The sequence below is a fragment of the Somniosus microcephalus genome, chromosome 7, assembly GCF_052327205.1.
Source record: "Somniosus microcephalus isolate GS21.2 chromosome 7, FLI_Smic_1.0, whole genome shotgun sequence".
Taxonomy (NCBI): domain Eukaryota; kingdom Metazoa; phylum Chordata; class Chondrichthyes; order Squaliformes; family Somniosidae; genus Somniosus; species Somniosus microcephalus.
Genome location: NC_140993.1, coordinates 96,794,486 through 96,820,831, shown reverse-complemented (window position 1 = coordinate 96,820,831; position 26,346 = coordinate 96,794,486). Strand labels below are relative to the sequence as shown.

At 47.1% G+C, this 26,346-nt stretch overlaps 1 protein-coding gene across 3 annotated transcripts in view; it reads left to right on the top strand.

The window, feature by feature from the left end:
* Positions 1-26,346, top strand: part of LOC147114809 (uncharacterized) — a 158,476-nt gene that overhangs the window by 109,288 nt on the left and 22,842 nt on the right. For all 3 annotated transcript variants that reach the window (XM_085992769.1, XM_085992767.1, XM_085992768.1), the window contains exons 9-15: positions 1,501-1,553; positions 4,080-4,238; positions 11,626-11,745; positions 12,506-12,775; positions 15,038-15,201; positions 15,413-15,610; positions 18,083-18,265. In XM_085992769.1, coding sequence (XP_085848895.1) covers positions 1,501-1,553; positions 4,080-4,238; positions 11,626-11,745; positions 12,506-12,775; positions 15,038-15,201; positions 15,413-15,610; positions 18,083-18,265 — 1,147 coding nt within the window. The remainder of the gene's footprint in view (positions 1-1,500; positions 1,554-4,079; positions 4,239-11,625; positions 11,746-12,505; positions 12,776-15,037; positions 15,202-15,412; positions 15,611-18,082; positions 18,266-26,346) is intronic.

The window sequence follows — 26,346 nt, the reverse complement described above, 5'->3', positions numbered from 1 at the left end:
GGGGGCGATGCAACCCAATATCTCGCCAGGCAGCGATAACTTTCGTCTGGCTATAAACTTAGCGCTTCGCCAGTTCTAACGCCTCAAGTGAGGCTATACCCAATTTCTAGGCCTATATGTCATTGAAACTGCATTAGAAAAGAAGCATAAGTACATTGGGATATCTGCTGTCATTTATTGTATTGTGCAAACTCGGATGATTCATATTGCGTATTCTGTAGAAATAAAAACAGAAAATGCTGGAAATACTCAACAGGTCAGGCAGCATCTGTGGAGAGAGAAACAGAGTTAACGGGCTGGATTGTAACACCCAAAAACGGGTGCGTTGGGGTCGGGTCAAAAGTTAAAATTTTTAAAATCTCAATCCGCCACCAACCTGCCCACTTCTGGGTTTAACGGAGCTGGGACAAGAGGCAGGCAGCCAACCTGCTCCCAGGAGGTGGGTTGGGAATTTAAATATTTTAATAAGGCTGGCAGTCTCTGATTTAACCTGTTTTACAGGTTCAACTGGCCAGCCGGGTATCCCAAGCCTCAGGAAACCCAGCGGCTGAAGGGAGGTGAGGACAGCTTCGGGGAGAAGGTAAAGGCCTTTACACCACTGCTTGTAGGTCAGGAGGAACAGGAGTGCATCCTACCTACCCACCCCCCCCCCCCCGCCCAATAAAAAGACTCCCAGGGTCGGAGATTGGACGAGACAACCCCCCGACTTCCCCCTCCCCCCACCGAGGTTGGGAATCGGACCTACCCTGGGATTGGATACCTCCCCCACCCCCGGGGTTGTGGATCGGACCTACCTGATCCTGAGGCCTGCTCCAGTGACCTCCCCGCACGACTAGAAGCTAAGCCTGTCAATCAGGCTGACTTCTGGGTGGGGAACCTGTCAGTGACAAAAGACGCACGCTGTGGAGTTAAAACTTCAGAGCATGCGGGGTAACCCAGACTTCCAGGTTTCCCATCCGAAACTCCGCCCCTCGCCCCGTCAATATCCAGGCCAACGTTTCGGGTCGATTGAAAGGTCATTGACCTGAAACATTGACTCTGTTCCTCTCTCTCCACAGATGCTGCCTGACCTGCTGAGTATTTCCAGCATTTTCTGTTTTTATTTCAGATTTCCAGCATCTGCAGTATTTTGCTTTTGTATTCTGTAGAAAGTTGGTTTTGTGTCTAAGATGTATTGGGGTTTTAAAGTTTCCTTCTACAATACAAAAATTCAGATGACATTTGAAAACCCTTTCCAACAGTTCTGCAACAAAAAATAACTGGGAACATTAGTAAGTAAGTCTATTGATGCTTTCTTTATAAGTGTCTCTTACATGACTGACAATTTCATGAAACAAAAATGAATTTAAAATGTTTTAAAACTATTATTAAAATCAACAGGTTAAAAGATATACAGATGGTTTTATTCATTTTTGTTCATAGTTTGTTAAAAATGTTGGTGTAGTTGCATAATGGGTTTGAAGTAGTAGCACTAAATGTTTTGTTTTATTTCTTATGTAGTTCTAGTCTGTTACCTTCCAGATCTTTACATGAAGCTCTCAAGGGAAAATCTGGTATGTATTATTGTTTTATAATCCAGCAATTGTTATGATCAGACTCACTTAATTCACAGTACAACTTGGCTTTGAGTAACAATGTGAAAATAATGAACACGCTACGTTTTCCCACATCCGTGGATCATTTTGCTTGACTTAGACAAAATAACTCCTAACTACCCTGCTGCATTCTCCCTTGAGCCTGGTGACTGCTTACATGTGTCTCTGCTCTATTTAACACCCTGTGTTCACAAGTGGAGGAGAGGGGCCTATGTAAGCTAACCCCTGCCGAACACCCAGGATCAGGGACCTCTCCACAGAATGCATGAGATATTTATCAATTAACGAAACAGGCTAATAAATTGCTCATTGCCAACGGTCTTTGGGAAAATTACCATTTAGCCACCTTTCATCTCTGTGCTTTAAAACACAACCCTTAAATGTAACTCTTTTCCTAATCCTTTCCATGAGTAAATGGTCAAAATATCTTGAAACAACAAGTTGATGTCGTTTTAATTTGTAGACGGTGCAACTTGTTTGAAGTTTGGAAACTGGTACATTTTTAAAAAATTCTTCCATTGCAAGGAAAATTTAGTCTGATAATAGTCCCATGGTGTTGCACAAGAGGAGTCGAGACCAAGTGTAGTCTTCAGGTGAAATATGGTTGGAGGGCAGGAAATAATTGGATCAGGGTGCACAGACTGAATTCAGTCCTCATTTTAGAGCCATACATTCTGTCCTTGTTTTTAAATTTTCCTTTATAAATGTGGACATAGAAATTTAAAATGGAAACTGCCATGTCAACTTGTCATGCTGTAAATATACCCTCCTGCTAGTGGTGGCACTGCAGCACTTCAAATTGGGGAGGAGAAGTTTTATATAGGCAGTTTCCATTATAAAAATATACAGAGTCGTTTATACAGGTAGACTATCCTTTATCCGAAAACCTCGGGACCAGCCGAGTTTCAGATAAAGGAGAATTTCGGATTTCGGAAGGTGGGTCGGCGGGGGTCGGCGGGGGGTCGTGCGCACGACTTACGCTGACGCTCAGCGTAAGTCAGTCGGGGTCGGCGGGGGTCGGGGCCGGCGGGGTACGCGGGGGGGGGGTTGGGGGGGTCGGCGGTTGGCGGGGCTGGCGGGGTCGGCGGTTGTCGGGGCTGGCGGGGTCCGCGGGGGGGTCGGCGGTTGTCGGGGCTGGCGGGGTCGGCGGTTGTCGGGGCCGGCGGGTCCGCGGGGGGGTCGGCGGCTGGCGGGGTCGGCGGTTGTCGGGGCTGGCGGGGTCCGCGGGGGGGTCGGCGGTTGTCGGGGCCGGCGGGGTCCGCGGGGGGTTCAGCGGTTGTCGGGGCTGGCGGGGTCGGCGGTTGTCGGGGCTGGCGGGGTCGGCGGTTGTCGGGGCTGGCGGGGTCGGCGGTTGTCGGGGCTGGCGGGGGGTCGTGCGCACGACTTACCCTTTATCCGAACTTCCGCAACCAGAACCCTCTAAAAACCGAAGGTTTTTTCGTTCAGCGTAAGTCGTACGCACGACTTACGCTGAACGAAAAAACCTTCGGTTTTTAGAGGGTTTCGGTTTTCGGAAGTCCGGATAAAGGGTAGTCTACCTGTAATGGCAAAAGTTGAAAGCGTGTGCCGACATAAGATTTTTAAGATACTGTTAGTCGATCTCCTGTGGAGTTGCAAATGGTAAGTCAGAATATGGTCTCTCTTATCCCTTGTCTCTGTTACAGTTGTGTTGCTGTTTCTCTTTTTCTTTTTCCTCTCTCTTTAACATCCCTTCACCATCCCTATTTTCCCCCATCCCAAGAATTTATAATGATAAAAGTTGGCTCAAAAGTGTGACAAGAACGTGACTACAGGAAACCAAGTGATGCAGACAGGAACTACGTGCAGGCATAAAATTTTTAATATACTATCATGGCAAATTGTGAAATTGAATGCAATAAATCTGGTAATTTATGGGCTGGCACCAAGAAAAATGATCATTAAAGCTGTTGTAAAATCCCAAGTAGTTCACTGATGTCCTTCAGGAAAGCAAACCTCTTCGTGGGCAGGTTACTCGAAACCATGCTTTCCTAATACCTTCCTGAAACCAGATGTTCTTTAGATGCTTCTCTGTTCTTTCTCATTTGTTATGTGAGGAAGGGCCTAGTCTCTGCTCTGCACCCACCTCCACCTCAAAAGAGGTGTGGCTCAGGTTAAATAGGTAGTAATATGGATACATTAATACCCCAATGTGCTGCATCACAATACCAGCTCAATCAGTAAGTTTTGTTAGCAGTCCTTTATTATATAATAACAGTAATGCTTTGGGCAGGAGAAGACCACTGACCCATCCAGCCTAACCTTCTAAGCCACCCATCAATTTCCTTATCAGGATTCTGGAACTAATATTCTTATATCCCTTTTCCTACTTGGGCTTTATCCAGTTCCTTTTTAGAACCCACAATCGTTATATGTTCTACATCCCTCACTGGTAATCTGTTATATATAAAATACTCTATTCTAACTCCTCTCTCAAATGCAGCAATACATTATTCTGTATTTCAGATGTCCATTGCGTTGCAAAAGGGGCACCTTTGCATTCTGGAGAGTACACTTCAAATAAATCTGAGAAGACATCTTATGTAACAGAGCTGATGTCTCTGGGAATCTCATTTTCACAAAGCCCTGCAGAAGCTTCTCCTCCCATGGGGACAAAGTCAAAAGGTACATAATACTAAGAGAAACACACTGGCCTGTTAACAAAGAATAAATATCAACTCTTCAGAATTACAGGGAAGAGACATGGAGGTTTTCAGATTATCCTTTGGTGAACTACATTGCTGTGTAATACTAACTTTGCACTGATGGTACAAAACTTGAAAGTAATTTCATATTTGCTGTCGCATTGTGTTCATCTTTACATTGAGGGGAACAAAAGCGCATTAAGTGACCACTTTGCAGAACACCTCTGTTCTATTTGCCAGTGTGGCCCTGAGCTCTCTATGGCTTGCCACTTGAACCCCACCCACCCTCCCATTCCCATTTTAACCTGACTGTCTGTCTTTAGCCTCTTGCACTGTTTCAATGCAGCTCAACACGAGGTTGAGAAACAATTTCTCATGTATTACCCACTGTACTCTGCTAGCATCTTGCATTTTAATTTCAAACCTAATCATCAGGTTTGCTGTTTTCCATCCCTATCTCATTTCATCACCCTTTCCCTACCCCTCCCACTCCCTTAACTATTCAAAAGGAAAATACTGCAGATGCTGGAAATCTGAAATAAAAACAGAAAATGCTGGAAACAGTCAGCAGGTCAGGCAACATCGTGGAGAAGAAACAGAGTTAACGGGCTAGATTTTTGTGGAGCCGTCAGGCAGGGTTTCAGGCGTGTGGGGGGGGAAATCCCGAATTTGGGGGTCCCGACACCATCCCTCCCAAAACCCCGCCCCAATTAAGTTTCAGGGGCGGCGGGTACCCGCCCCGCACTGGGACCCGCTGAAACCAGGCGGGAAGGGATTAGTGCCAATTTTAACAGGCAGTTTTTAGCCTAATCCCTATTTTGAGGGGTTTCGTGTGGGTTTCCCGACGGCTCCAAACCACGCCAGGTTAGAGCCGTCGGGTTGAAGGAGTTGGAGGGGTCACGATGTCGGCGCTCAGGTGAGTGATGGGTGCATGAGTGTAAAGGTAAGTGTGTTTGGTGTGTCTAAAGTGTGTAAAGAACTTTTACTTACCTGTACTTACCTTAACAGCCTTTCTTCCTGTAGCCGTCGGGAGCGCATCACTCAGCCGGAACTGAAAGCTGAATGGCTGCGATCTGTCAAAAGTGACAGCCTTCAGCTTTGAGTGCCGGTGAGATTTCTAACTGAGTCTGTGCAGAAGGACTCATGTTAGAACTCAGAGTGTCAGTGTTTCACAGCTTCAAACAGCTGTGAAACACTGATATTTCATCTGTCAAGAACTCTGTTGCCGGGTGGCCCTTAATTGGCCTGCTGAGCCCGCTGGGCGGGCTCAACAAGGTCAATCAAGGGAAAATCGTGCGGATTGGCCGGACGTCGAAGTAGGCGGATCAAAAACCCGAAAGGGGAAGCCCCACCTTCTTCCCGACAGGTTCGGGAAAATCTACCACAACGTTTCAGGTCGATGACCATTCATCAGTTCTGATGAAAGGGCATCAACCTGGAACGTTAACTCTGTTTCTGTCGCCACAGATGCTGCCTGACATGCTGATTATTTCTAGCATATTTTGTTTTATTTCAGATTTCCAGCATCCGCAATATTTTGCTTTTTTAATGATCCGGAGACATGGGGGCGATTATGCCAGCCCTAGGGAGGTGGGACTGCCAGGAAAATGGCAGAATCTGGGGGCGGGCACTCATCCGCCCCCAACCCGCTTCCGTGCCATCTTCCCAGGAGGCGGGTACCCGACCCGCGCCGGGTCCCGTCTCCTCGAGGCGGGAAGGGGATTAGTGCCAATTAACTTGCCAGGGTCAGCGAGGCGGGCCGTCGGTCTGTGGGGGATGGAGGGGTCGAGATGTCCGGTGTGCAGGTGAGTGATGGGTGCAAGTGTGGAGAGGTGAGTGTGTGAGGTGAGTGTAAAGTGTTTTAATAAGTTTTACTTACCTTTACTTCTTCCTGCAGGTTTCATCCCTTCAGTTCTCAGGAGTCCCTCATCTCACCGGCACAGAAAGCAGAATGGCCGCTGAACTGTCAAAAGCTGCAACCTTCTGCTTTCTGCTCAAGAGAGATCTCTAACTGAGCCTGAGTGGAAGGGCTCAACTTAGAGTACAGATTGTCAGTGTTTGACAGCTTCACAGAGCCGTCAAACGCTGACATTTCATCTGTCAAAAGCTCTTAACAGATGAAACGTCAATCGCTGACGTCACCTGTAACCAGCTCTCCCTTAATTGGCCAAACAAGGTCAATCAAGGGAAAATAGTGGGGGTTGGCCACAAGTCGATGGAGGCGGGTCTAAAACCCGACAAGTGGGAGTCCCGCCTCCAAAAGCTCCGCATTGAGAAAATCCAGCCATGAGTTCAAATCCCACCATGTTAGCCGGGGAATTTAAATTCAGTTAATTAAATAAATCTGAATAAAAAGCTAGTATTAGTAATGGTGACAATGAAACTACCGGATTGTCGTAAAAACCCATCTGGTTCACTGTTGTCCTTTAGGGAAGGAAATCTGCCGTCCTTACCTGGTCTGGCCTTTACGTGACTCCAGATCCACAGCAATTTGGTTGACTCTTAACTGCCCTCTGACATGGCCTGGCAAGCCACTCAGTTGTAACAAACCAAAGAAGTATACTAAGAATGATTAGGGGAATGGTAGCGTAGTGGTAATGTCACTGGGCTAGTAATCCAGAGGCCTGGACTAATGATCCAGAGACGTGAGTTCAAATCCCACCACACCAAGCAACAGCCTGACATAGTCATACTCACAAAATGTCTTTCAGCCAATGTCCCAAACTCGTCCATCACCAACCCTGGGTATGTCCTGTCCCACCAGGGGTGGCAGCACAGTGGTATACAGTCGGGAAGGAGTGGCTCTGGGAGTCCTTAACATTGACTCTGGACCCCATGAAGTCTCATGGCTTCAGCTCAAGCATGGGCAAGGAAATCTCCTGCTGATTACCACCTACTGCCCTCCCTCAGCTGATGAATCAGTACTCCTCCATGTTGAACACCACTTGGAAGAAGCACTGAGAGGAGCAAGGGCACAGAATGTACTCTGGGTGGGGGACTTCAGTGTCCATCACCAAGAGTGGCTCAGTAACACCACTACTGACTGAGCTGGCCGAGTCCTGAAGGACATAGCTGCCAGACTGGGCCTGCGGCAGGTGGTGAGAGAACCAACACGAGGGAAAAACCTACTTGACCTCGTCCTCACCAATCTACCTGTCGCAGATGCATCTATCCATGACAGTATTGGTAGCAGTGACCACCGCACAGTCATTATGGAGACGAAGCCCCGTCTTCACACTGAGGACACCCTCCATCGTGTTGTGTGGTTATACCACCGTGCTAAATGGGATAGATTCAGAACAGATCTAGCAGCTCAAAACTGGGCATCCATGAGACGCTATGGGCCATCAGCAGCAGCAGAATTGTATTCCACCACAATCTAACCACATGGCCCGGCATATCCCTCACTCTACCATTACCACCAAGCCAGGAGACCAATCCTGGTTCAATAAAGAGTGCAGAAGAGCATGGCAGGAGCAGTACCAGGCGTACCTAAAAATGAGGTGCCAACCTGGGGAAGCTGCAACACAGGACTACATGCATGCTAAAAAGCAGAAGCAGCATGCTATAGACAGAGCTAAGCAATCCCACAATCAACGGATCAGATCAAAGCTCTGCAGTCCTGCCACATCCAGTCGTGAATGATGGTGGACCATTAAACAACTAACGGGGGGAGGAGGAGGCTCCATGAATATCCCCATCCTCAATGATGGTGGAGCCCAACACGTGAATACAAAAGACAAGGCTGAAGCATTTGCAACCATCTTCAGCCAGAAGTGCCAAGTGGATGATCCATCGCGGCCTCCTCCTGAGGTCCCCACCATCATAGAAGCCAGTCTTCAGCCAATTCGATTCACTCCACGTGATATCAAGAAACGGCTGAGCGCATTGGATACAGGAAAAGCTATGGGCCCCGACAACATCCCGGCTGTCGTGCTGAAGACTTGTGCTCCAGAACTAGCCGTGGCTCTAACCAAGCTGTTCCAGTACAACAAAACACTGGCATCTATCCGACAATGTGGAAAACTGCCCAGGTATGTCCTGTCCACAAAAAGCAGGACAATTCCAACCCGGCCAGTTACCGTCACATCAGTCTACTCTCAATCATCAGCAAAGTCATGGAAGGTGTCATCGACAGTGCTGTCAAGCGGCATTCACTCACCAATAACCTGCTCACTGATGCCCAGTTTGGGTTCCGCCAAGGGAACTTGGCTCCCGACCTTATTACCGCCTTGGTCCAAACATGGACAAAGGAGCTGAATTCCAGAGGTGAGTTGAGAGTGACTGCCCTTGACATCAAGGCAGCATTTGACCGAGTGTGGCATCAAGGAGCCCTGGTAAAACTGAAGTCAATGGGAATCGGGGAAAACTCTCCACTGGCTGGGGTCATACCTAGCACAAAGGAAGATGGTTATGGTGATTGAAGGTCAATCATCACAGCCCCAGGACATCACTGCAGGAGTTCCTCAGGGCAGTGTCCCAAGCCCAACTATCTTCAGCTGCTTCCTCAATGACCTTCCCTCCAACATAAGGTCAGAAATGGGGATGGTCGCTGATGACTGCACAGTGTTCAGTGCCATTCACAACTCCTCAGATAATGTAGCAGTCCATGCCCGCATGCAACAAGACCTAGACGACGTTCAGGCTTGGGCTGATAAGTGGCAGGTAACATCCGTGCCACAGAAGTGCCAGGCAATGACTATCTCCAACAAGCGAGGGTCTAACCACCTCCCCTTGACATTCAATGGCATTACCATCACCGAATCCCCCACCATCAACATCCAGGGGGTCACCATTGACCAGAAACTTAACTGGACCAGCCACATAAATACTGTGGCAACAACAGCTGTTCAGAGGTTAGGTATTCTGCGGCGACTGTCTCACCTCCTAACTCCCCAAAGCCTTTCCACCATCTACAAGGCATAAGTAAGGAGTGTGATGGAACACTCTCTACTTGCCTGGATCAGTACAGCTCCACCAACACTCAAGAAGCTCGACACCACCTAGGACAAAGCAGCCCTCTTGATTGACACCCTATCCATCACCTTAACCATTCACTCCTTCCACCACCAGCACACCGTGGCTGCAGTGTGTACCATCTACAAAATGCACTGCAGCAACTCGCCAAGGCTTCTTTGGCAGCACCTCCCAAACCCACGACCTCTATCGCCTAGAAGGACAAGGGCAGTAGACGCATGGGAACACCACCACCTCCAAGTTCTCCTCCAAGTCACACACCATCCTGACTTGGAAATATATTGCCGTTCCTTCATCGTCGCTGGGTCAAAATCCTGGAACTCCCTCCCTAACAGCACTGTGGGAGTACCTTCACCACATGGACTGCAGCGGTTCAAGAAGGCGGCTCACCACCACTTTCTCAAGGGCAATTAGGGATGGGCAGTAAATGCTGGCCTTGCCTGCGACGCCCATATTGCATGAATGAATGGAGAAAAAAGGGATGATGGATCGAGGCACAAGGAAAAACATTGGCCCAGAAATTCGGGTCTCCACGGGTGAGTACGCGCTGGGTACTCACCCATAGGCCCAACAGAAGTGCCGGTTTCGTGCATGCACTGCGCATGCGCGGGAAACCAGAACTTCCTTTATGGGAACAGAGGTCGAACGCGTACGCCGGAGAGGCAGCGCGTGCGCAAGAAACTTACGTTTTTTTTGCAGGTTTCTCCGGGAGGGTGAGTCTCCAGGAGTTACACATGTAAGGCCTGCTTTTAACAAGGTAAATGGTGAATTAATTAAAATTAAAACATTTTTTCCACAGGTTTATTCTTTTTAAATACTTTAAAGAAAGGTAAGTTTATTTTTAGCCGTTAGAATATGTAAATTTAAATTAAAAATTTTAATTATTGTTTAAAATAGTTATTTTATGTAATTTATAGTTATTTTTAAAATGTGATGTTTTAAAAAAAAAATATTTGAAGTTTTAGTGATGTTTTGGGGCTTATAGTATTTATAGTTTTGACAGCTTTTCCTGTCAATTTTATGAATGGGCATTCCCTGCTACCATTGGCTTTCCATGGCCCACGTGATCCCAGGGGACGCATCGAACTAACTGCGCCCCTGGGATACACAAGCACTGCGCGCCGACAGTTGGAGCAGGCCCAGGATCGGAATCCCATGCAGGCCCACAGCTCAACGGCCGGCGCGTTAGGTAAGTGCAGGTCGGAGGCTTGCACCCGCGGGAAGCCTCCGACCCGAATTTCTGGGCCATTACCATCTCCTTTTGCCTTGCACCATCATCCCTTTTGTCATTTAATCTCTCCTGCCTTCCACCCAATCACAGACCTTCCCTTTTTATCCCTCCTCCCCTCCCCCCTTTCCCTGCCCCTGCACTTGCTTAAAACCTTTTCCAGTTCTGACGAAAGGTCATCGAGCTGCAACATTACCGCTATTTCTCTCTCCACAGATGCTGCTTGATCTGCTGAGTATTTCCAGCATTTTCTGCCCTTCGCTATTCACGTGTCCTTTTTCCTTTAGTGTCGAACTTGTTTAAAATAAAGAAACTTGTTTAATGCTTCTTTCCATTACTGAGAAGATCTGTTGCATCATTCTACTGATACTTCCTCTGTTTCTCCCTCCCCTTTTTTCATGCCATTAATATGCTTGTTCATCTCTTACGTCTGAAAAAGAAAACAATTCCAAAACTTTGACTGTTCTCTCCACAGATGCTGACTGGCCTACTGCTGTTTCCAGCTTTTTGTTTTTGCTTCAGGTTTCCAGTATGTTGCTTTTTATTTGACAGGTAATTTTCTTGTGCTACTAGCTTACAGGACCACCATTTACCTGGGGAATGGGGGCGGAAGACACCTTCCTAACCCAATTTATTAACCAAGTTTTTTTTTACTTCTTCCTGTGGCTTGCTAGACCAAGAGATTGGAAAGGCTTCTACTCCCTAGACTGTTTTTTGCCTATTCTAGTCTGACTGGTTAGTAGGAGATGTTGGAAAGTGGTATGAGTTTGACTGTGCCTCTTTGTTGTATTTTTTCCCCTCCATGTGTGGCAGCACCTTCTCTGGATGGTCCTGTTGACATTTAGAACACTTTAAGTTGAGAATCTGGGATGTGAACCTGCACCTTACTACTCCACAGTGCAGTGCACCAGCGTATTGGCCAGGGTTTTCTGCTTCTGTGCTCGCTGGCCTGTAATGTTCCATGCATTATAGTGAATGGGAGAAAAATTACAGGCTGGCAAGCACAGAAGTGTAAAATCCTGGCCTTTGTGTCACTAGACTGCTGTAAAAAAAAAAAGTATTTAATTTCAAGTATGAGATTGTCAGTATGTCTGTGTAGTTACTCTTTACTGCATTTTTAATCAGTTGGTTGAAATGTATTCTTGTTTCCTTTATTTGATAGATCATGCAGTGAAGAAGAAAATGGATTCTATAGAACAAACTTTAGATTGCTTTAAAGACTTGCATTTGGACAAAGTGCTTAATGCGTTTAACTTGGTGACATCTTCCCAAAAAAAACAAGGTAGCACTTATACATTACACCTGAAATTTGAAGTGCTTAAATTGAATAACTGCCTTGTCTTTATCTTACCTTGCTTAGTGTCTTATTTCCTTGCAAGATATTTGTTCTAGAATGAATATCTTTTAACATTTGAAGTAGTTCTACTGCTGTCTTTTAGAATAGATTATTAAGAGTGCTAATTAATATTTAGAAAGTCCCCATTAGTGAGAAAATCTACTTAGAAAAAACTAGCAGAAAGTATTTAGCTGTTTTTATACTGCAGCTACTAGTCTCAGACCAGTATCCATGAAGTGCAGTGCACAGTTGGCATTCTACTGCAAGTGTACTTGAATGCACACACAGAGCACTACTCCCCGGCTGGTCATTTTCAATATTACGACAGTACAACTGGGAATATCCCTTTCTCCTAATGATGAAAATTCTATAAAGTGCCCAGGTGGTCAAAGGGTCCTGGGAAATTCTAAAATGTGGCTTTGTATCAGGTTGGAGTTATACTGTATCTGCTGCTAACTAAAACTTGCATAATGCCGTCTCCTGTCGTGTGCACTGGAGTCAGATAGGGATCTGACTGTCAGTTGTACTGCCAATTTTGCATTGATGTGCTTCCATCGATGTAAAATATTCTTTTAAACAAAGGTGATCTTTGAAAAATTACTATTTATGTAGAGGTGTACAGATTTTCCATATGATTTACCTGTGTCAAATCTCATAATACTGTGACATGCAGGTTTTAGAATGACATGTTCTCTGTTTCTTGAAGGTGTGGCTAATTTTACGTCTTTTTCGGATCGGATTGAATCAGAAGATGCAAAACCTTTGAGTTTACATGACACTCAGAATTCAAGCTTGTATAAGGATAAACAGAGAGTGCACGTACTTAAAATTCCTGTTGAGTTTCCAGGGCACAGGATAAAAGATAAGCTTACCATAGTTTTCCAAAGAGCTAGAAACGGTGGTGGGGAAATAGTCGATTTTCAGTATCCAACTCGAATTCCAGGATCTGCTGTTATCACCTTTGATGATGCCAAAGGTAAAATATGCTTGAAGTATGGTTTAGTTCGTACAATGTGTTTCAAACAATAATGCAGGATTTTAATTTTTGTACACTCAGCTACATAACTTCATTTTAAAATCTTACTTTGTCATCAAAAAATAAGGCTTTATTAGTTGTGTTCGAAACTAAGGTGTGTTGTACTTTTATATCTGCTGTGATTGATGCTAGAGTTAAACCTTTTCAAGTACCCAGAGCCATAAAATAGCACCATAGTTCTACATTCTGAGGGAACTGAATTAAACATCTATTATGGGAAGAATATGATCAATCTTAGGTGCTTCCAGTGTACATGGTATTATTGTCAGTCATATTAAGCAAAAATATTTTGAAAAAAATCAACAGAAATGCTTTACTGTAATTCTGTTTAAAAAGGGAGTGCTAATGGTCATGCATTCTCCTTAAAGGAGACATATGCTTTAACTTTCCAATAAGGCTTTTTAAATTACAGATAAGGTTTACCCCATATATTTTCCAGCAAGGGGCTGCATTGTTTCCAGCAAGTTCATAATCACGATTTAAAAGAAAAATAAGTTCGTGTTGCATTGCCTCATGCAAACTGGAATAAAATCTGATACCAAAATGGCGGTCTGGTAATGTTAAGGGGAAATTGTTCTAATAGCCTTGGAAAACTATGGGGGAAAAATTCAGTTGGTTGCGCCACCTGTTAGCACCTTAAGAGGGCGCTAAGTGGGGCGCAAACCAACTAGCGCCCGGGCACGGCACTGCCCACGCCGCCCGCCAAATTCAGCGGGAGTTTAATGGTGGCGCTAACCGGTAGCGCTGCGCCGCTGGCGATGACGTCATTGGTGTGCGCAGCGCCCCGCTCACGCCCCGGCCGCGATCTTCGGGAGCGCCCCCTGATTTACCGCCGGACGCTATGTCCGACAGGGTCACGGTGGCGTACCTGCGGCCGGGGAGGTGCAATTTAAAGGCGAGGTCCGGGGCTGCCATCTGGCCGCCTGCCAGCACCTGCCTGCGCTCCCGTCCCCGGCCTCCTGAACCCGCTCCCCCCCCCCCGCGGAGTGCCGGCTGCGCTCCAAGAGCCCGGCACTTCTCCTGGGTGCCGGGCTCTTTTGCCTGCACTCCCGATCCCCGGGGGCCCAGCTGGGCCCCAGGTCGCGCTGCACAAGGTCCCTCCCCTTTAAGAAGGGGAGGAAGGCCTGCAATACCGCGGCACGTAGCGCCACGATATTCACTTGCAGCGCCCCAAGAGGGATGCGGGGCGCTTCCAGTAACGCCCCGCTTCCCTCTTGGGGCGCAACCACTCAATTTCCGGTGCGGGGGCGCTTATTTTAGCGCCCCGGTGAAGTTAGCACCTCAGTTGGGGCGCTACTCAATTTTTAGCCCTATGACTTTTAAAACAAACAAAGAAATCCAATTGACTTTGGTTCCAGTCACTGAGAAAAATAGCATAAAATGTAACGTACACAAGGTTAAACAAAAATATGGGTACCAAGGCCTAGAAATTCAGTTAGGGGCGCCCAGCTCGCCTGGGCGCCGGAATTACCGCTGCGCGCGGAGCCACTTGCGCCAGCGGGATATTCAGTTTCACCGCCCCAAGTGGAAGCCGGCCGCTAAACAAGGGTTTCGGCGCCCCGCTTGGGGCGCTGAAACTGAATATCGGCGTGCAAAGTGCCGCAGCGCCACCCGCTGCGGCACGGCAGCCTGCGGTACTGCAGGCCTTCCTCTCACTCTTAAGGGGGAGGTGCCTGCAACAGCGCGATCCCCGCTCGCGAGTGCCGGCAAATGAGCCTGGCACCAAGGAGAAGTGCCGGGCTCTCTGGAAACAGCCGGCAATGCCACGGGGGGGGGGGGTGTAGGAGGCCGGGGACGGAGGTGCGGGCAGGCGGCCGCCGAAAAAGCGGCCGGCCGCACCTCCACCTTAACTCGCCCCACTACCGGCACAGGTAGGCCCCTGTGTACCGGTCGCTGTTTGCGGCCGGCGCGGAGGAGGCAGCAGCGACCAAATATGGCCAGCGGGGCGATAGCGGGGCGCTGCGCACACCGATGACGTCATCGGTGGCGGCGCAGCGCTACAGGCTAACGCCGCCATTAGCGCCCCGCTAAATATCGCGGTAGGTTTGGACAGTGGCGCAAAAGCCCTCTTTGGGCGCAAACTGGTGGCGCAGGCCACTGAATTTCTAGGCCCAAGTATTTTCCATTTTCATACTAGATGTGAAAACTTGTGCTCTGTTCACTGACCCAAAGTATATTAAACTTATTAATTTTTTTATTCAGTTGCAGAAAGAGTTGTCCAACAGGAACATCATGTAATCACCATTAATAATAAAAACTTCCCAGTGCAAGTGAAGTTGTATAATGAAAAAGATGGTGTATTAGCTAAAGATGATGCTGGGGCTAAATTTCTCACTGTGGATATGGTGCATACCCGCCAAACCCAGGTAGGTGACTTTAAATACTGACATATTGGTGCTTGTGAGCTAGAACTTTAGTTTCCCTTAGTTCATTGTGTTTTAACACCTACTTATTTACTGTGATAGCAGATACCATGTCGAAGGTAAGTATTAGATCATTGTGAAATAGACTTTTTTAGGTTACAAAGGAAGTTTTTCTTCTTAATCACAGAGGGGTTTTTGTTTTTTCAATTCACAGATAAATTTGTCATCAATTCCTGTTGGTCTGTCAAAGGAAAAATCAGAAATTTTTCAGAGTTTACTGAGCCTTCAAGACCAGAATTTCAGTGTTGAGGATGTGATGGAAGTTGTGCAGTTTGGTTTAAATTATGAAACAGCTGTGCGGTATCTTTCTCATGAGTGTCCCATTTGCAGTGAACAAGTATCTTTTAGCAAGGTATGGTATAATGTATAGAATTCTTGGCTCTGCTGTGTAGTATCAGGCAGTACTAATTTGCTCTTGCAAAATCTATGACCCATGCAGCACACTTGTACCTTGTGCAGAGCTGAGCATGAAGTAGTTAGCTTCTGACGTTATGTTTTATGTATTTATGTATCCAGAGCACACAAAAGCCCTCAGACCCATACGTGCTTGCCCACATCATTCAGCTGATTTTATTCCTGTGCACCAACCATCCCTTCCCTTCCCTCCTGATAGAGGAAAATATGTGACCAGTTCAGCAGCCCTCTGCCTGAAATTCCTTTAAAGCTGAAAAGCTTTAAATAATCCTATTTTCATGGTCTGGCTAATACAGCTTAGGGTTCTGTTAGCTCTGGTCATGACTTTCTGACACTGAGCTTGAACTTTTTCTCCCATTCAGTTACCTCTACCTGACTCATGTTATGTTCTATGCCCGCATATATGCACGTGCATAGCTTCACTCTTGGTGATATTGAAGGACATTTGCGAGTCTTGGGCCCACTTCCACAATCTATCCAAATCCAGTTGTCTATTTCTCTTTCCAAGACTTTTCCAAACAATTTGGCGTCATTGCAGATTTAATGACTGCTGCTTATGTCCTCCTCCAGATCATTAATGAATGTAGTGAACAGAAAGGGACCCAGTACAGAACCCTGGAGCAAGCCCATTCATGATTATCCCCAATAGGAAGCTACCCCATTTAAAGCCATCTGTTGTTTACAGTCCTTTAGGCAATTTTAAAAAAATCCATCTTCCCCTTTTAACACACCACATCATTGGACATGAACCCTTGTGTGACTGCTCTGTGACATGATACAGTAATGCTCCCCCATGCTGCACTACCCTGTGACCAGGCATATTGATATAATTACCTGTTTGCAAGGAAGCCCCAAAACTCCTATCGTCCAAGAGTACTAAGACAGTAGAGCACATCTTCTGCTCTAACTGGTTAAGTTGTACACTGTTATTAGAATACAGGTAGACTACCCTTTATCCGAACTTCCGAAAACCGAAACCCTCTAAAAACCGAAGGTTTTTTCGGTCAGCGTAAGTCGTGCGCACGACATGACCAGAGTGGCGCACGACTTACGCTGAGCAGAGGGTCAGCGTAAGTCGTGCGCACGACCCCCCGCGGACCCCCGCGGACCCCCCTGCCGACCCCGACCCCCGCGGACCCCCGCCGACCCCGACCCCCGCCGACTTACGCTGAGCAGAGGGTCAGCGTAAGTCGTGCGCACGACCCCCCGCTGACCCCCCAGCGGAACCACCTGACTCTCTTCCAAAGGCTCGCAAGCAACGAGAGCTCTGAGCCCGCGGCGGTGCCGGCCCCTGTTCCGACCGAGCACGACGACCTGTTGGTGGAAATGCGGAACTTCATTGCATTCCAGGCTAGCAGCGACGGACAAGCCACGACTGCGGACCCCCCCCGCGGGACCCCGACCCCTGCTGACACCCCCGCCGACACCCCCGCCGACCCACCTTCCGAAATCCGAAATTTTCCGAAAACCGAAACACGGCTGGTCCCGAGGTTTTCGGATAAAGGATAGTCTACCTGTACTGACTTGGAAATATAATTATTTTGTTCAGTCACAAACTGTAATTTGCTTTTTACAGTTTATGTATCTCAATTGTGCTTTGTAGGCATAGGTGAAATAAGGCTTGTGTGGGAAATGGAAAAATTGACACTGGTGCACTAGGGGTGGTCTTTTGAGCTTGGCTGTAAGGTAAACTGTTGAGGCAGAGTAGAAAGAGCTTCATTCTGCACCTGACCATGCTGTACCCAAGCTGTAATTGCTTGATGTGGATACTGATTTACTTCATTGTCCTGACATCTGTTGCCTTGCTTAGCACTTAAAGTCACCAAATGATTTAAAGGGGTTCTCGGGGAATTAATCAGTAAACTTCCTCCAGGCCCTCATTGAACTTGTGGGTCCTTTGCTTGCTTATTCATATAGTAGCCTAATTAATCAGCTTGTAAAGCATTCTGTTTTTCATTATGTGATGCACAGGTTGTAATTTGCTGTTGCTTTAAAATGCACACTGCTTTCCAAATATGTTTTTTTTTAAAGTTGCATATAGAACAGTGGCAATTAAAGTATTCAGCGAAGGCTGTAGCAGCTTCTAAACATCCTCTGAATCCCAAGTTAGACTGCTGGCCAATAATCACTTCCAGCTATCAATCATGTTCAGTGTATGTTTTAGAACTGCAATCAGTGTTATTCTTGTGTAATAAAATGTGTGTGTTATCTATGCATTATGTAATTCTTAAATCTGGATCACATTTTTTTAAAACTTGATTGTGGATATATATATATTGTATATAGTGTGTGAGTGCTGTCTTTTTATAGTTTGTTTAACTTAAATGACTTGCATTGAACAAATAAATTATTTTGGTGGTTTATTGTTTAAATGATGTTGATTAAAATCCTTATACTTTTATTTTTGTAGATTATCAAAATGACACACTGTAGCTGTTCTTTCTGTGAAGACTGTTTTAAGAAGTATTTTTCATCAGTCATAAAGGAAAAAAATATTGTTAGCGTGGTTTGCCCAATGTGTAGTGCACCTGATCTGAAAAGCCACCAACTCCAAGAGGATATCACAGAGTACTTCAATTTTTTGGATATTCAGGTTAGAGTTTTAAAATCTGAGAAGAAAAATCGAGAAAAGCTGTTAGCAGAGAATAGACTATATCAGAAGCTTAGTTCAGGAAATAAGTTGTGTAACTACAGTATGTGAATAAGAGTAAGCAATGGAAGACCCAAAAGTAGGAGGTTTGGCAAACTGTAAAAGACTGTATAAGACTTCAGAAAGACATAGACATAGTAGCGGAATTGATAAATACGGTTGGTCCCTCTTTTTTTGTTAATGGGAATTTTTTGTGAGAGAGTGACAAGTGTTCGGTCTGTGTAACATTTTTTTTTAAAGTAACCAATCCACTTGACTTAAACTTGTCATATTTTGCGAGCTGCAAAACTTTGAATTATATTGATTGACTTTTTTTTTAGTTTATTCTTGTAAAACATATTGGCTGTGAAATTTGGCACCTTAGCGTTGGCAGTTAAGGTCAGTATGGGGAAAAAAAATGGTGGCCGTCTTGTTTCCACCGCGGCCCTCGCTGGTCACCATCTTGGTGAGGGCGATAGCATGGGTGGGACGTACATGCGCCGGCAGAATGTAAAGTAGGCAGATCGTGATGTCAGTCAGCGTGTAATGCTGATTTGACGCATGACCTGCCATTTTTGATGTCGCTGTTCCAAACAACGCCCTCTCCCAAACCCGCACAGCAGGGAGTGCTGCTTGATGTTGGGAAGGTGTTGGCTGCTACTGGAAGGCCTCTGCGTACACCACTTGCTCCCAGTCTTGGGGGCTCCATTTGCAGTCCCGCTTGCGCTGCAGCATGACGGAGATGGAGCAGAGGCAGAAAAGAAGACAAGCTGCTCACAGAGGGAGGAGGGGGAGGAAGGCGCTCAGCAGGAGGCCTTATCCACCTAGGGTATTCAGGGAGCACTTCTCCTACCTGCACCTAAGCCAGGAGCAGTGTTTTCGGTGGCTCCATTGCAGCAAGGAGGTGGTCACAGAACTTTGCACCTCTTGGAACCAGACCTGCAGCTTCAGAGCAGGGCGATGACGGCTCTGCCAGTGCCCCTCAAGGTGACCGTGGCCCTGAATTTTTCCAGGCTGGAACAGGTGATATAGCAAAGATCTCGCAGTTTGCCGTCCATCCCTGCTTCTAGGAGACCACAGAGGCTCTGTACTCTCGGAAAAGGGACTTCATTGTCTTCTTTCTAAACAGAGAGAAGCAGGAGGAACGCTGATGTGGCTTTGCCAGGATATCGGACAACCCCATGGTGCAGGGAATCATCAACTGCACTCACGTGGATTTGTGGATGCCGCATAGCAATGCGTAACTGCAAAGGGTGCCATTCACTTAATGTGCAGTTCCTGTGCGGCCACACCCAGCACATGTCGGCTATCCTGGCAGCAGTCATGATCAATGTTCCCTTTAAGCTGCGTGGCTGCGCAGTGCTCTGCGGCTCCCGCGCATCCAGCTCACCAACATTTAAAGAGGGAAAAACCACGTGTGCGTGTTATTTTGAATGGGCCCGCACCCAAAAAAAATTAAAGAGAACATTGGTCATGATGCCTTCATCCTGCACCAGTCTGCTCTGCTAGCAATCTTCCAGCCACCACGTCAAACCCGAGGGTGGCTGCTCGGCAACAAGGGCTATCCGCTGTACACCTGGCTGATGACTTCCCTCCATATATAATGACAGTCATACTGCCATGAGGAACCTCATTGAGCAGATCATTGGGGTGCTCAAGCAACGGTACCACTGCCTTGACCGCTCGGGAGGAGCCCTCCAGTACTCAACGGATTGGGTGCCCCAATTTGTGGTGGTCTGCTGCATCCTCCACAACTTGGCCATCATGAGGGCGCAGCCCTTGCCGCCACGGGTTCCGCGACCACCTCAGGAGAAGGGGGAGGAAGCAGCCTGCAATATTCCCGTTCGGATGGGCTATCTGTGAGTGCATCATCAGACTCCGGTTCCCCTGAATGAAACCCCAGATTCCCGTTGCTCAACACTTCCCCACCTTACCATCCATCTGTCATGGAACATCACAACGGCCTCTTGGCCACAATGCTAAAATGAAAGCCACCACAAAACAAACATTCCAAACATGATTTATAAATGATTAATTCCAATATTCCATTACAAAATCAAATAATCACCCTTGTGCATTCCCTTAGTGTCTGTCTTTCGTGTTCCTTTGCCTATTCTAGTGCTCCTACAACCGCAAGTAGCTCTGAGTCTAGATGGCCCGGCCTTAGACTGCACCACCTCAGCATGGGCGGCGGCTGTCTGGGCTGGCCGGCTGACAGGCAACTGCAATGGTACTGGGAGAGTAGCAGTGGTGGAAGTACGAATGCTGTCATCCTGAGAGAGGACAGCAGGTTCAAGCTCCACGGAGCCACTGCCACTCCCCCGGAATGGCCCCTCAGCATTTCTAGCTGGACTGCTGCAACACCTTTCCACACTCATTAATCCAGCCACGATGGCAGCAGTCTGACTTTGCGTGGCAGCAAGCTGAGCCTACATGGCAGAAGTCTGAGCTTCCACTGCAGCACTCAGACATTGGGTCGCTTCCGCTTGTGCTGCAATGGAAGCTGCGACATCGCCCATCACACCCAGCATCATGGTTGGGCCCACAAGCGCTCTAATAGAGTTGCCCATCACATCCATCCTGGAAATCATGGGCTCCAAGCTCTGTGCAAAGGCCCATGCAAGATTGGAGCCAGACTCCTCCATGCACCTTGATAGTGTCAACAGGATCTCTGGCAGGCCTGCCATTGCACCAAGCATTTCTATGTGCACGTCCATCACCCTTCTCCTGAAGGCCGCCCCATCGAACTCCTCATCTGAGTTCAGGTCACTTGTGCTCAGTGACTCACCATGTGCAGATCCTGCCTCTACACTACCCTCTAAAGTTTGTGCAGTGCCATTTTCTGAGCTGGTGCCTGGGAGTGTCAGATCGAGTAACAGTGTCTCTTCTCTATCACTCTCCTCCTCTACTTCTTCCTGCACAGACTGGGCTGGTGGCAGTTCTTGGGTATCTGAAAGGAGAAATGCGCAAGAGTCGGGTTGTGATGAGGTGGGGGAGAAAGCAAGATGTGCATGCTTACACCATCAGCAGCATGTAAGTGAGAAGAGATTGTGGGATGAGGGGGAAGTGGGATGCGAGAAGTAGGTTTAGGTATGAGCAGACCATCATCAACAATGCTTTCAGCCTCGCCGATCGCCACGGCCTCAGTGACGACCCCTCCAATTATATCCGCTGGGTCAGGTTCTGCAGGCATGCTTGTTAGCTCCTGCTGCCGCCGGTTATGCAAGAGAAGTGAGTGTGCTGCAGTGTGTTTGGGTGAAGTGTGTCAGTGAGTGTGGTGCGGTGTGTTTGGGTGAAGTGTGTCAGTGAGTGTGGTGCGGTGTGTTTGGGTGAAGTGTGTCAATGAGTGTGTTTGGGTGAAGTGTGTCAGTGAGCGTGGTGCAGTGTGTTTGGGTGAAGTGTGTCAGTGAGTGTGGTGCAGTGTGTTTGGGTGAAGTGTGTCAGTGAGTGTGGAGCAATGTGTTTGGGTGAAGTGTGTCAGTGAGTGTGGTGCAGTGTGTTTGGGTGAAATGTGTCAGTGAGTGTGGTGCAGTGTGTTTGGGTGAAGTGTGTCAGTGAGTGGTGCAGTGTGTTTGGGTGAAGTGTCAGTGAGTGTGGTGCGGTGTGTTTGGGTGAAGTGTGTCAATGAGTGTGTTTGGGTGAAGTGTGTCAGTGAGCGTGGTGCAGTGTGTTTGGGTGAAGTGTGTCAGTGAGTGTGGTGCAGTGTGTTTGGGTGAAATGTGTCAGTGAGTGTGGTGCAGTGTGTTTGGGTGAAGTGTGTCAGTGAGTGGTGCAGTGTGTTTGGGTGAAGTGTGTCTGAGCGTGGTGCAGTGTGTTTGGGTGAAGTGTGTCAGTGAGTGTGGTGCAGTGTATTTGGGTGAAGTGTGTCAGTGAGCATGGTGCAGTGTGTTTGGGTGAGGTGTGTCAGTGAGTGTGGTGCAGTGTATTTGGGTGAAGTGTGTCAGTGAGTGTGTTGCAGTGTGTTTGGGTGATGTCCCTGTCATGGTTGAATAGCTGGCATTGTGTGAGATGTGCATCTGAGGCTTGCAACAGTGGTAAGTGTGTGAGGTGAAGCTATGATTGTGGGGTATGAGTCGTGATTGATAGAGATTGTTGGTAGGTGAGTGATTGAGGTGTGGTACATTGAGCAGTGTGTGAGGCTAGTGGTGCAGTTGGTGGAATACAGCATTTACATAGATACATAGATACATAGAGATAGGAACAGGAGTAGGCCATTCGGCCCTTCGAGCCTGCTCCGCCATTCAATGAGATCATGGCTGATCTTCGTCTGAGATCATAGCTGATCTTACCAGTTCAGTACCCCGTCCCCGCCTTTTCTCCGTAACCCTTAATCCCCTTAGCCTTCAGAAATATATCCAATTCTCTCTTGAAAATATTTATTGAATTAGCCTTCACAGCCCTCTGTGGCAGGGAATTCCACAGGCTCACCACTCTTTGAGTGAAGAAATTCTTCCTCATCTCTGTTTTAAATGATTTGCCCGCTATTTTTAGACTGTGGCCCCTGGTTCTGTGCTCCCCGGCCATTGGAAACATTCTCTCTGAATTCAGCCTGTCCAGGCCTGCCATAATTTTATATGTTTCGATGAGATCCCCTCTCAATCTTCTAAACTCCAGTGAGTACAAGCCCAAACTATTTAATCTCTCTTCGTAGGTCATTCCCGCCATTCCAGGTATCAGCCTGGTGAATCGCCGTTGCACTCTTTCCATGACAAGAACATCCTTCCGCAGATGGGGCGACCAAAACTGTACACAATACTCCAGATGCGGTCTCACCAGCACCTTGTACAGCTGTAGTAAGGTATCCCTATTCCTATACTCGAACCCCCTTGATATGAAGGCCAACATACCATTTGCCTTCTTAATCGCCTGTTGCACCTGCATGCTCTCCTTCAGTGACTGGTGCACAAGAACACCCAGGTCCCTCTGCACTTCCCCATCTCCCAATCTATTGCCATTTAGATAATAATCTACCCTCCTGTTTTTACCCCCAAAGTGGATAACCTCGCATTTATCCACATTATAGTGCATCTGCCACGTATCCGCCCATTCCCCCAACCTGTCCAAATCACACTGTAGCCTCCTGACATCCTCATCAGAGCCCACCCCTCCTCCTAGTTTAGTGTCGTCAGCGAATTTGGAAATATTGCATCCAATTCCCTGATCCAGATCATTTATATATATTGTGAACAGCTGGGGTCCCAGGACAGATCCTTGCGGCACCCCGCTGGTCACTGCCTGCCACTCCGAAAACGAGCCGTTTATTCCAACTCTCTGTTTTCTATCCGCCAGCCAGTTCTCTATCCACGTTAATACTTTGCCCCCAATCCCATGAGCCTTAATTTTGCATGATAATCTTTTGTGTGGAACCTTATCGAAGGCTTTCTGGAAGTCAAGGTACACCACATCCACTGGCTCTCCCCCATCTATTCTACCAGTTACCTCCTCAAAAAATTCCAGCAGATTAGTCAAACACGATTTACCCTTTGTAAATCCATGTTGACTCTGTCCGATCCTTTCCCCATTTGTCAAGTGCTCCGCTATTTTATCCTTAATAATGGACTCTAGCATTTTGCCCACAACCGATGTAAGGCTTACTGGTCTATAATTCCCTGCTTTCTCTCTACCCCCCTTTTTAAATATTGGGGTAACATTAGCTACCCTCCAATCCACGGGTACTGTTCCCGAGTCAATGGAGTTCCGGAAGATGATCCTTAGAGCATCTGCTATCTCCAGGGCCACCTCCTTAAGTACCCTAGGATGTAGTTTATCAGGCCCTGGGGATTTGTCGGCCTTCAGTCCCCTCAACTTACCCAACACCATATCCCTAGAGATACTAATTTCTGTCAGCTCCTCCCTCTCATTAGTCCCTATGTTTGCCGATATTCCTGGGAGGTTATTTGTGTCCTCCTTTGTGAATACAGAACCAAAGTATGAGTTTAATTGGTCTGCCATTTCCTTATTCTCCATTATATATTCTCCCGAATCGGACTGCAAGGGACCGACTTGGGATTTTACCAGTCTTTTCCTCCTGATATACCGATAAAAGCTTTTGCAGTCTGTCTTTATGTTTGCTGCAAGTTTACTTTCGTATTCTATTTTCCCCTTCCTGATTAATCCCTTTGTCCTCTTTTGCTGTATCCTGTACTGCCCCCAATCTTCCGGTCTGGTGCTTTTTTTTGCCAGTTGATATGCCCTTTTTTTTGATTTTATGCTGTCCCTAATTTCCCTCGTTATCCACGGTTGAGTCACCTTTTTAGGTTTATTTTTATGCCAAACCGGTATAAACATGTTCTGGAATTCTTCCATTCTATCTTTGAATGCTTGCCATTGTCTATCCACTGTCAATCCCCCCAGAAACACCACCCAATCAATCTTACCCAATTCCCGTCTCATACCCTCGTAATTCCCTTTATTTAAGTTCTGGACCTTAGTCTCTGATTCAATTTCCTCACTCTCCATCTCGACTGAGAGCTCGATCATATTATGATCGCTCTGACCCAAGGGGCCTCGTACAAGAAGATTGCTGATAAGTCCCTTCTCATTGCACAATACCCAGTCTAAAATGGCCTGATCTCGAGTCGGCACCTCGACATATTGGTCCAGATAACCGTCCCGAAAACATTCCAGGAATTCCTCCTCCTCAGAATTTTTACTAATTTGGGTAGTCCAATCAATATGTAAATTAAAGTCACCCATGATGACAGCTGTGCTCTTATCGCACGCTTCTCTAATTTCCCTTTTTATGCCTTCCCTCACCTCCATATTACTATTTGGAGGCCTATATATCACACCCACTAACGTTTTCCTCCCCTTGCTATTTCTCATTTCTACCCATACAGATTCCGTTTCATCCGAGTTAATATCCTTCCTTTCCATTGCATTAATCCCCTCCTTTACCAGCAATGCTACCCCACCTCCCCTACCTTTTTGCCGATCCTTCCTAAATATTGTATATCCCTGGATGTTAAGTTCCCAGCCTTGCCCACCCTGCAGCCACGTTTCTGTAATCCCAATCAAATCATACTTGTTTACCTCTATTTCCACAACTAATTCATCCACCTTGTTCCATTTGACATGGCATTCACTCACCTTGACCACTCGTGTGAAGTCATTAAACCTCTCTGGCACTGGATCCAGGTCCTGGGGGAAAGACTGATGACACTGACTGCTTCAGCTATCTCCTCCCACTGCCTTCATACAATTTGTCTGAAAGGCCTTCTGGCCCCCTGCGAGAAGAGGACCTGTCTCCTCCTTTTGATCCCCTGCACCACGGCCTCCAATGAGAACCGAGGTGCCCTTTCTCTGCCCTGTTGTGACATTGCTAACTTCCCCTTTGCTTTGCTCCAGTCAGAATGAGGTACAGGAAACTTTCTGGTATCCAGCACTGACGGGACCGAGCTGGTGCCGTCCCATCAAAACTGCCGGACAAACCAGCGCTAATGTTAAAACATACGGAGCTTCTGAGCTCCGTGTGAAGCAACAAACCCTGTTGCTTAGCAACAGCTTCAAAACAGTCGGCGTAGCTTGCAAGCGTCTCTGTAGCTAAGCAACAGCTTCAGCTAGACCTTGCAGAGCCACAACTGGAGAAAAAAAGCAACGAGAAGTAAAAAAACTTATCTGAACCGACTCCTGAATTTTGCCGGTGGATAGCGTTTTCCAAACATTTAACCTCCGGTTAAACGAAAGTTTCCTGTACTCACACAAAGCACCTTCCCTTTAAGAAGTGCAGATAGCCTTTCACTCTGCAGGCAACCTTTAAATACAGAGCAGACCTCCCACGATATTGGGCCCCCTGCTGAGCGCTGAGCCAACTAGCAGCGTGTTTAGTGTTGGGCTCAGCGCTTTAATCATGTTAATGAGCAGGCAGCACCAATTTTGCGTGCTGCCTGCAGTACTTTCAACAGGCGCGGGCAGATCGCGCATCATGGCTAGTGATTTAAAACCTAAATACAAACATTATTTATTTTGTGGTTCGAAAAAAATATGTCAAACCAGGTGACTTTTCAGGATAGAAAACATAGAAGATAGGAGCAGGAGTAGGCCAT